The sequence below is a fragment of the Aspergillus nidulans genome, chromosome VIII, assembly GCF_000011425.1.
Source record: "Aspergillus nidulans FGSC A4 chromosome VIII".
NCBI classification, from domain to species: domain Eukaryota; kingdom Fungi; phylum Ascomycota; class Eurotiomycetes; order Eurotiales; family Aspergillaceae; genus Aspergillus; species Aspergillus nidulans.
This window is the reverse complement of record NC_066264.1, coordinates 30968-42308: the sequence shown is the minus strand read 5'-3', so window position 1 is coordinate 42308 and position 11341 is coordinate 30968. Positions and strand designations below refer to the sequence as shown.

Below are 11341 nucleotides of genomic sequence, written 5' to 3'. Positions count from 1 at the left end.
AGTGGACCCAATCACGTCGTCGAGTACATATGCTGAAAAGCTCGACACCCCATTGGGATTGTCGCCTATCCAGCAGCTTTACTTCAATAAGTCTCTAAGGGTAGCACGGACACGCCCGGCAACCAGTTCAACCAGAGCGTCTTGCTCCGTACCACCCGCGATTTCTCTGTCGAGCAGCTACAGTCCGCCGTGGAGCAGCTAGTCCGGCGCCATTCTATGCTTCTTGCTCGGTTCCGACAGTCGCACGGGGGCAAATGGACCCAGATAATCCAGAGCCAAATCGAAGGGTTGTATCGATTAAGAGAACATGCTTTTCAGTCCGACACCGAGGCGAAACGGGTTGCTTTAATAGCTCAGGAACAGCTGGACTTCCACAACGGCCCGGTCTTCGCCCTGGAGCTGTTCACCATGAACAGAAACCAGCCATGGTATTCCTCGTGGCGCACCATCTGGTCATTGATCTGGTCTCCTGGCGCATCATCTTCCAGGAACTGCAAAATTGCTTAAATGGTAAGGCAATGGCGTCCGACTCTTCTGCACCTTTCTTCTTCCAGCGGTGGCAGCAACTGCAAGCCGACTATGCCTCGAAACATCTACATCCAGCCCGAGCGGCGCCATATGATATTCCCGCAGCGGACTATGCATTCTGGGGAATGCAGGGCGTGCCAAACTACCAGGGGATACTGTGCAGCTCTCTGCCACACTTGGAAGCAAGGAAACTGAACTCCTCTTGACGCCTGCCGGAACGCCATGAGGACGGAGCCGTTGGACGTCCTCCTTGCCGCGCTGATATATCCTATGCGCGCACATTCAATCGTAAGCCACCAGCTATTTTCAACGAAGGCCATGGTCGACAACCAGCCGTAGATGGCACACTTTCTGAGGTGGACCTATCCAACTCTATCGGTTGGTTCACGACCATCTTCCCCATCTTCGTCCCAACTGAGCCCGGCGGCAGAGCCCTAGACACTGTCCGGCAGGTGAAAAATCAGCGGAAGCAGCTTTCAGCCAACGGATTGTCGTATTTTACGTCCAAGTACCATAATCACAATGGGGCGCAAGCCTTTGCGGACCACATGCCCGTGGAAACTCTGTTCAACTACCTCGGTCTTTATCAAGGCCTCGAACGCGCAGATGGCGGTTTCCAGCGGGTTCCATTTAATGAGGGCGATGTCGGACTGGCTGTGCGACGGTACGCGTTGTTCGAGATAAATGTCTATGTGGTGAATGGATCAGCCCATATCACCGTTGCTTTTAACCAAAAGATGAATCATCGTGAGCGGATTGAGGCCTGGCTCGCGCTCTACACCGATGAGCTGGTCGAGCTAAGCCAACAGCTGGCCAAGGCTGACTATACTCTGACTCGGAGTGACTATCCCCTCCTCCCAATTGCCTATCCTCGGCTGGATAAATTCCAAAGCGAAGAACTGCCGCAGTTAGGCTATCCTATTGACGCCATTGAAGACATATACCCCTGCTCGCCGCTTCAAGAATGTGTTCTCCTCAGCCAGGCCCGTCTCGACGGCGCTGGTGCTTACCTTTACCACGCCATACTGCCACTAGATTCTGCTGGTGGAGACCCTAGCCGACTCCAATTCGCGTGGCAGCAGGTCGGCGACCGGCACAGCATCCTCCGGACGGTATTCCTGCGACGCATCACTGACCAACCCTTCGATCAAATGGTTCTGGGTAGCCACACGGCAAGGACTCTCTTGCTGGAAGAGGCCGTCTCTGGCATGGACGCCGTGGTAATGCTCCGCCAGCTGGATCCGCCTCGGCCGTCTCGGACGAGCCGCCCCCCCATCGCCTCGCCTTGGTACAAACGTCAGATGGAACTGTCTTCTTCCAACTCGACCTCAGCCACGCGCTGATCGACGAAACAGCTGTGGCGGTCCTTATAAATGAACTGGTTACGGCGTACGTTGGCAAGCTTTCGCCCATGCCGGCAATGAACTACAGTAAATATATATCATACATCCAATCGCAGGATACAGCCGAGGCCCTTGACTTCTGGGCCAGCCACCTCAGAGGTGTTCAATCCTGCCATTTTCCAAACTCGGCTGCCGTCGATGATGCCCTGAGTGGACTCCAGAAGGCTTTGCGAGACATCGAAGTCAAGGTTCCTGACACAGCACGTGTGCGCCGTGGGCCCGTTCATCAATGTGCTCGTCTGCGTTGTGAATCTGAGTCAGTCGGGACGCAAGACGACCATGAGCAACTCAAGGAGCTGCAGGAAGAGCATCTCAAGATCCTGCGGTATTAGCACATCGGTCTGGCAAAAATTCAACACCATCTCGGCTTGTCGGGGCAAGCCCTATTCAACACCGTTGTCAGTATCCAACGCCTTGACGTGGACAACATCAAGGTCGGCGACGTGGCTCTCCGCTATGTCGAGGGCGAGGATCCCACCGGGTATAATATCACCGTCAATGTCGCCGACAATGACCACGGCTTCACCGTTCATCTCGGCTATCTGGCGTCGAGGCTGTCGCCAGAGCACGCAGCGAATATCAGCGACGCGCTCTCGGCCGCGATCTCGTCGATCGTGTCTGACCCCCAATCTACCGTCAGCTCCACCGATCTCTTCGGACCCCATCATTGCAGACAAGTTTTGAAATGGAACGAGACCTTCCCCCCACCGTCAATGAATGCATCCATGTCCTGGTCGAGCGCAGTGCTGCCGCCGCCCCCGATGCGCCTGCAGTCGCTTCTTGGGACGGCGAGTTCTCCTACGCGGAGCTCAACAGACATGCCAACCAGCTTGCGCGCGTGCTCGCAGAGATGGGCTTCAGCCGAAAAAATTTGATCCTTATTTGTTTTGAGAAGTCCAGCTGTGCTGCTGTCGCCATGCTCGGCATCCTCAAAGCCGGGGCTGGCTTTGTGCCGCTGGACCCAGCCCTTCCGCCGGAACGAATATCGGCAATTATTGCTCAGACGGGCTCTTCTCTAGCCCTGGTCTCTGCGTCAACATCCAAGAGGATTGTGAACTTGGTGTCGAGAACCCTTGTCGTCTGGGTGGCTTCGAACATGTGGCTTGGTAGTGATGATATGGTTATAGGCTCTGCCTCCCCGCGCAATATCGCATACACAATTTTCACATCAGGCAGCACAGGCGTCGCTAAGGGCGTGGTGATAGAGCATTCTGCCGTGAGTACAAGTGTGATATATCGTGGTAGAGAGATTTGATGTAGTGCCGTCACACGCAGGTACCAGTTCGCCGCTTATACATTTGCGCGTGCATCCTCGAGATATTCACTACGCTCGTCTACGGAGGTTGCATCTGCATCCCGTCCGAAGAGGAGCGCATGAGCGATATTGCTGGCTCTATAAGTCGTCTGCAGGCCAACACAACCTTCCTGACGCCCTCTGTCGTCCGCATTCTCTGGCCCAACCAGGTCCCAAGCTTGACCACCATTATCCTCGGCGGAGAGGCCCTGGATGCCGAAAACATTGCCACCTGGGTTGGTGCGAGAAACGACATTTGTTTGATAAACGGATATGGTCCTACGGAGACCTGCGTCTTCTGCGTAATGCACACATTTACCAGCAAGACGCAACGCCACGACGTCCTCGGCCGCACGGTAAGCTCACGGTCCTGGATTGGGCGCCCTGAGAACCATAACCATCTAGCACCTGTTGGATCTATTGGTGAACTTCTTGTGGAGGGCGGCACTGTGGCCCGTGGATATGTGGGCGACGAGGAAAAATCCTCCCAAAGCTTCCTCAGCAACCACGAGGCGGCTTCCCGGATAACCAGAGGCGAGAGACAGGCGGATCCACGCTTCCACAAGACCAGTGATCTAGTCCGGTACAATACTGACGGCACAATCAGCTACATTGGGAGAAAGGATAGGCAGATTAAACTGCGAGGACAACGAATTGAGCTTTCCGAAATCGAGCATCAGAACAGAGACAGCTTCCACCCAACACGCAGATTGCGGCGGAGGTCGTGCTTCCACACGGGGAGAAGGAGCAGGCCTTTCTCGCTGCTTTTATATGTCAGGCCGACTCGAATGATGAACAGAGGGGGCTCCTTGCCGAATAGACCCCTGAGGTCGCAAGCCAGCTCGGTCAACTGAAGCGCTTGCTTGCTGGCGCGCTTCCACCGTACATGCAGCCGTCAATCTTCCTGCCGACGAACTGGATGCCAATCACGTCAGCAAAGAAGCTTAACCGGGCGTTCGTACAAAATAAGTGCTTAATGCCGTGTGTTCCGCATGCCCTAGTCTCCAAGTCTCACTTTTCCTGTGGTTAACTACGCTGTATTCAAAACTCAAAACACTTTGATTGCACTGTGGATAGTTGGGTGCTTGAGATATAAATTACAATTGTAATGGTCAGCAATGAGCCAGTATAAGATGAATGTTTTGTCCGATTGTTTATTGTGTAGGAACACAAATATTCGCTACTGTAACAGAACGGCCGATACGCTGCTACGGCATACTGTTCGAACAAAAGGGCAAAAATGTATTTAACACGTAACGAGTTTGTACCAGCTCAGATTCTGCCAGCAGAAATTTGATTACATATGCAGGATAGCTTGCTTAGTTTCACCAACTGGTTACTCATCCTAAGCACCACGTAAAGGTGCAAGCTATGCTTAGGTGAGGTACACAGCCTGTACCCCTAGGCAGTGCTGGTGTTTGTACAGGAAAATCAAGAAAGCTCGTATGGACCTTATAAGACAATCGGATTGTCCTCATCCCCTTCAGGGAAATTGAGGTAGATAGGATTTTCAGCCTCACCTTCCACTGGATCAAGATTGATAACTAGCTGGTTTGCAGCCCCCTGGGGTAGACCAAGCCCATTACCAAGCATACCCTGCCAGTGCTCGTCTCATACAGAGCAGCAATGCCCATGGTCACGCCATTTATAATTGGCGCAGCATCCATTGAATGCCCCAGGCACATGGCGGCATTCAGGGAAGACTGGTCTTCCTTGTACAGAGCAGCATCCTTTACAAGGCTGGGTCAGACAAGTCCCCCAAGACTGTATAAGCATGGCATTGATGTACGAGGGCCAGTGTTGCCATAATTAATGCCAATTTATTCTGTCGCGAATAAACTCAACATCCTGCCCAGGAAGGGCCAGCAAATACCTCTGTATATCTGTATAAATATACCCAGATAGCTCTTGACCCCCAAGTAGAAGCATAGCAGTTGGTGCTCATCTAGCTCGTCTATTAACAAAGGCAAAGAGGCTCAGGCACTCTTCTCGACTGAGAGGCTGGTTGGCAGGGAAGGAGGGGGCGCGGTTGGGTGTATGAGGAGCTTGGAGGCTATTTTGTCTGCTTCAGACAAGATACAAGCTACAGAGGCAGCAGTATACTTGTACAGAGCAAGTAAAATAGTCAGCAGATAATTTTAATGATAGGGGATAGAGAACAGGAGTCTTATACACCATGGTAATGGTTGTTATAGAAAGAAAGATATGGAAGGAAGGAAGAGAAGAGGAAGAAGCAAAACAGTAGAGATTTCAAACTTTGAGCTGTGTTACTAAATGCCTTTGTACAAATTGCATGGATGGCCATGTTAAATGCCTTCCTCATTACCAGCTGTTAAAATATCATATCTCTATATCTAAATTGGAATGCTAAACTCTGCAGAGCACTTAATATCCTCCTGCTAGAGGATATGGTGCTTTCTTGTATAATAAGCCACTCTATCTTTCTTCCCAGGAACAAACAGTAACTCTGATAGTTCCTGCTCTAGATCCTTCTCTTAAGTATCTCTCTCTGGCTCCTTCTCCTTTAATGCAATTAAAAATAAGTATTTCTTCCATATAGCAGGCCCAGGAACAACTTCAAGATTATTATCTTATACAGTTATATCCTGTTTAAGCTCCTGCTTCACCTCAGGTTCTTGCTTGACCTCAGGCTCCTGTTTAACCTTAGATACTTGTACAGAAGATTAATACTTGGTTGTTCTTTTTATCTGTTTTGCCTTTAGTTCTGTATCAGGTGCAGCAGAGGGTTCAGAGACAGTTCTGGTAATAATAACAAAGATTCCCTTGCTATTTTTCCCTTCAAAGTACTATAGGATATTGTTGGTTGACTGTGGCCTGTTGTACAAGTCAGGAAGATAGACTAGGTTTATTCCCTGTACTTGGAAGGCAAGTTAAAGGGTATCTGACTCCTGGGGCTCATACAAACTTAGCTCTTTTAGAAGGTATACTTCTATAAAGTACTTGTACAATTGAACTGCTGCAGGATAAATATAGGCACATATACTCTCTAGATAAGGTTAGAGATTAGATTAATAAAGATTAAGTATAAGGGTTGATTATACTTAACAGGTGGCAGGATAATGTCTGTGGTATACTATCTATCTGCTTCTGCTTCAATAAATAGAAGTACAGAGGCATCTATATAGCCTTGCCTGTCTAGAGACTCCTTATATAAGTAATAGAAGACTGTCAGTATTCCTCTGCTTTCCCACTATAATAGCTAAATTGTCCCTTGGGCGGAGTAATGAAGACATGGGTAGCTTTTAGAGGGCTTGGTGTAGACTTGTTAAACCACGGGTTGGGGCGGGTTTTCAGGCCTAGCTGATCCGCCCACGCGGGTTTTGGGGTGGGTTACCTTCACAGTAAATCGCCCATGGGTTTGGCAGATAATTCTAACCCAACCTAAATAACCCAAAATAACCCAGTTATGCATATCATTACTCTAATAAGCAGTGATCTACATAGTTAATAAAATACTGTATTTAAATACTGTATTATAACTATCTAAGTAAGAAAATATAATCTAAATACAGTAATATACCTATTCAGATATCTTGGCAACCCAGCGGGTTGCTCCGCCGGGCTTTGGGGCAGCCAAAAATATCCAAAACCCAATAGATAATTAGAAGGTCTAACCCAACCCATTTCTTGGCGGGTCGGGGCGGGTTGGGGCGGGTTTCGTGGGTTGGGTTTAACAAGTCTAGTTAGGAACTCACCCTAGTCTTGGACATCTTCTTGCAAGTACTTGAATATTTCTATATTAAACTTGATTCCCTGGTTCTCAATACTAGTAGCTAGGAAGTTATAATTCATATAAGGCTTGCCAGGTACCAGATATGGATGATTTGGCTGGTTCTGAATTTAATGATGGTTCCATGTTTGTATGAATGATGGAATTTGGACCCGGAGAAGAGGTATATAGATTATATATAAAGCAATCCGATCACTTAACTGATCTATAGAGAATATACCTTCCTCTTAAAGGCTATGAAAGTACTCCTGACTCTTAATTAGCTGTTTGTACAAAGTAGTATATAGTATATAAGCACTTACTCTATATCAAAACACTATACCACGGGTTAATTGAAGCCACCACGCCTCAATTCTTTAGTTAGAAGTGCTTGTTCTATATAAGTAGCAGTCCCTAATATCAATCTCTGGATGAAGAGACTGCTGAAGCTTATATTAAGCTTCAGCCAGTAAGACTGTCTCTGTACCACAGTCTAATCATACAAAGCAAGGCTACTGTTGAGCAATATTAACAGTGTCAAGAAACTGTCAAAGGACACTAACAGCTATACAGGAGCTGATACCAACATAAATCTAAATAATATATCAAGAATATATATCAATTGCTGCATATATTTCGATGCTGTACAGAGCTAGCTTAAGATAGCTATCTATTAACCAGATAAAATTAGGTCCTGGAGTAATATAAGCTCCTTAATAGTGTTAAAGATCTTGCCAGTGTTGATGTACAGCAGCTGGAGTAAGCTCTTTATACATAGAGAACAAGCAGTCCCTTGTACAAAGTCAGCCAGTTTGCTTAAAAGAAGAAATATTCCTGTATAGCATACCTGCCAATTTAAAATCCTTGGTTCTTAAAGTACTGATAAAGCATTCCTATACCATATCCTTCAATTTGACCAGTAGCAAGGTCTGTACAAAGTTGATTCAGGACCCTTTCAACTTCAGCTTAATCAGCAATTAGATTTACTATACATTGCAAGAGCCCTTTTTGATGCCGAACATATTTCAATGTTCTAGGCTGAATATTCCAGCCTTCAAGCTGAAGAACATGTAGGATCTTGTTCTCTGAGAGGCCAACTTGATATAGAAGAACTTTGATTCAAGCATGAAGAACTGTGTCTTTTGAGGCTGTATAATTTGTCTTATGAATCCCCCATATACTAAGGCGGGTCTTAATCATATGCTCACTAACCTGAATATCATATTGATTCCCTAGTAGCATAGCAATAGTAGGAGGAGATTTGCCTGATTTATACAGGGTAGAAATTTCATCCTTGTATGGCTCAAGATTTATTGACGGCCGAGGCATTCTGAAAGCTTTGTATGAAGGTAAGAAGTTAAAAGAAATAAGAAATACAAGGAGAAATCTCCTGACCTTTTTTAAAGCAAGCGGTTGAATAAGCAGTGTACAAACTCGTTACATGGTTAAATACGTTTTTGCCCTTTTGTTCGAACAGTATGCCGTACGCTGCTGTTTCAAGTGGGGAGCTGTAATACACTTTTTTCAGTATATGTATTGTGAGTATGTATCAATTGCTCCTCTAGAATACATGGTGATCTTCGGGCCCATCTTGCAGTAGCTGCCCTAGCGCCCGCCATAGCGCCCGCTAGTACCATGCACAAGAGCACGTTACGTTTGGTACTATATATGTAGACTAACCAATGTAGGATGATGAGATTTTCGGCCGCCCGTCGTCTGCGCTAATAGGCTCGGCTCCGTTCTGTCCACTTGGCAACCAGTTCTAGATTACAGACCTATAGCCAGCACGCCCGTTCGTTGTGTGTTGTCCGCTCTTCGTCCCAACGGCATTTCCTCTGGGGCGAAGAGGCGCAGTAGTCTCTATAGTGGAGTTATAATTTCGCAGAACTCGGTAAGTGTGACATCGTTCACATGAAGGGTTTTTTTTCCCCCACAGCATGACGTGGCACGGCGCTGAGAGATTCCAGTGTAGCGATCCGTACAGACATGAATACACGGGAGGTGGGATCAGTCTCAGTGCGCCGGTCAATTCGCTTACCTTGCAAACTTCACTCAGCTCAGCTCAGCTTAGTCCCTTTTAATCCTTCGCTAAAGACGTATATATGTAGAAGTAGGCAACGCAGGCACACTGTCAGAACATTACTACAGTCACCAAAGCAACCCCTCTGGAATCTCGACGTGGCGCATCGCATTCTATAATACTATTGACTTCGCAGTCATTAATAAGGACTTCAGGACCTAAACGCTTGATCGGTATTCAATGAACGTGACGGACTTCTTAATTCTGGTTTCTAGAGGTCTGCAAGTCGTCAAAGTCCATAAGAAGTTTTTGGATTCCACAGAGTTAATTTGAATCCTTGCTTTTAGGATTGGCTACTTCAGTGATCTCCATGTGCTTTTGTTTGTCGGCACCCGATCTAATATAGCGTGTGCTGTGCGGGGGTGGGCATTTATACCGCGGGCAATTAATAACCATATAGAACCTGAAAGCGAAGCCTCGCAACCTGTCAAGCTTGGAGTCTGTCGACTGAGTTTTATATACTTAAGACCCGTTTAGTTCTATTTCGTCTTTATGTCTTGAAAGATATGATCAGGTTTCAAACCAGGCTAAGCTGTCCAGCTCAACCCTGACTCTCCCTCTTCATTTTGATTCCCGTATAGGATCGTTGCTGCCACAAAGCAAAGTCAATGCGATTGAAATCCGCTCAAGGTATTCCTTATCAAAAATTGGCCATGAAGCATGGTAGTAGTCAATATTGCGTTCCACACCAAGCTGACTGACGGCTTCGCTCATATATTGCAATTTTTGCTCCCGAAAGGACATGAACAACGGGATAGCGTAGAGAAGTTCTACATGTCTCCTCCCCTGCATTTAAATGGCTTGGAGCTTATGTCTTCGCCGCAAGGTCTCTGTCCCATAATATCCGATGGCCGTCTGCGTGTGTTGGAATACTGCTGGGTGTCCTTGAACAGAGCCACCAGAAATCGTAACACTAAGGAGTAGGTCTTTTGGCTCAAGCCGTTAGATTGTGAGCACTTGGATGTCCTGTTATGACGGTTTCCCTATGTACTCAATTATTTTCAAAGTCAGTAAGGGGTGTTTCGGGCCTATCTCTTGACCTGCTGGTATCAGTACCCCTGTAGCCTCACTGCCTGCATCACATTAGAAGGCTCTGAGCCTAAAACTGATCCTAGCAATTACCAGACAATTTCGCAGGTGTTTCTCCCGGCACTCTGGTCACTCCTAAGAAGGCCTATCTTATTCCCAAAATGTAGGGTCCTTACCACGAGAGATTTCTATCTCCTCCTTAGTCTACGAATGCTTCGGGTTCTATCCTATCTCATGAATACTCAAACAACTTGTGGCTTCAGCTAATCAGTCATCTTGAAATTGAACCAAACTCTGCAAGTGTGCAAATGGATTTCGAGGTATGGGGTGCCTGCTATGGTGCTCCTACTAAAGTCCCAGTTCTGTCTTTTTGATATCCTAAACTGCATGCTTTGGACCGAAAGTGGTTCGCCATCATAATATTTCTGGCTGGACTTGCTTGGGCAGGTCCGTCACGATCGCCCAGGGCATATTACGACACTTTAGGGGCTTTGAATTGCCTTGCTTATTTCGTATGACATACAGATTTAACTTCCTCTCATGCGTGATTCTGTTACCTCTTTCTGTATGGTAGCTCTGGATCATGGTCACTTTATCCTTACTAGACGTCTGCATTACTATTCCAAGCGTCCATCTGCCAACGATAGATTACTCCCAACCTATTCTCCATGCGCTTGTATTGATTCTGAAAGTCCCATTTAGGCTTGCTTCAAGGGCGTCCATGCCTGGGGAGCTATTACATTAGTATGAGTCTTCTGACTTCCCGGATACATATCTTACATTATTTAACTACTTCATCTCTCCTGGTTGCCCCAAGCCTCATTCGCTGGATTATGGCAAACCTGTCTTGCCTGGATGTCCTAGTAGTTGGTGTATTGTGTCACTGGTTCGGTCCGAGCGCGGGATCGAACCCAGAACCAGACGGTTACCGACCACATCATCAATCTGTCAGAAGAGAATGATGTCATGACTCCTGATATCGTGTATATAATATACCAGCCAACCTCGTAAGAGGATGGCTAAGAGTTAGTCTAGTCAATAGGAGACAGATAGCTTCAGACTATTGACAACCTTCGATTCCCTGGTGATTCTCTACCGTACCTAATCGACCATCCATCCTCCGTGCCCGTCACATATTGACTCCCATTGTATATCCTCGGCGATTTGGACTGCTTCTCACTTTCTTTCCCTTGCATTGGTGCTTAACATCTCCTTTTGTATGAACCTGACATATAGCTTGTCCTCCAGTATTACGTCCCAAGAGGGACTCTATTTCT

The 11341-nt window shown here is 47.1% G+C and overlaps 2 protein-coding genes across 2 annotated transcripts, besides 1 other annotated feature; one reads left to right on the top strand and one right to left on the bottom strand.

Moving 5' to 3' along the window:
- Positions 1–11341: part of a sequence feature (contig 1.172 1..523550(1)) that runs on past both edges of the window.
- Positions 751–4079, top strand: ANIA_09243 (uncharacterized protein; the record flags this gene model as incomplete). Its single annotated transcript, XM_677420.1, has 6 exons — positions 751–816; positions 885–1748; positions 1988–2256; positions 2335–2566; positions 2605–3147; positions 3207–4079. The coding sequence occupies 6 exons, from the start codon at positions 751–753 to the stop codon at positions 4077–4079; spliced, it is 2847 nt and encodes a 948-aa protein (XP_682512.1).
- Positions 7981–8284, bottom strand: ANIA_11646 (uncharacterized protein; the record flags this gene model as incomplete). Its single annotated transcript, XM_050613100.1, has 2 exons — positions 7981–8103; positions 8168–8284. The coding sequence occupies 2 exons, from the start codon at positions 8282–8284 to the stop codon at positions 7981–7983; spliced, it is 240 nt and encodes a 79-aa protein (XP_050468941.1).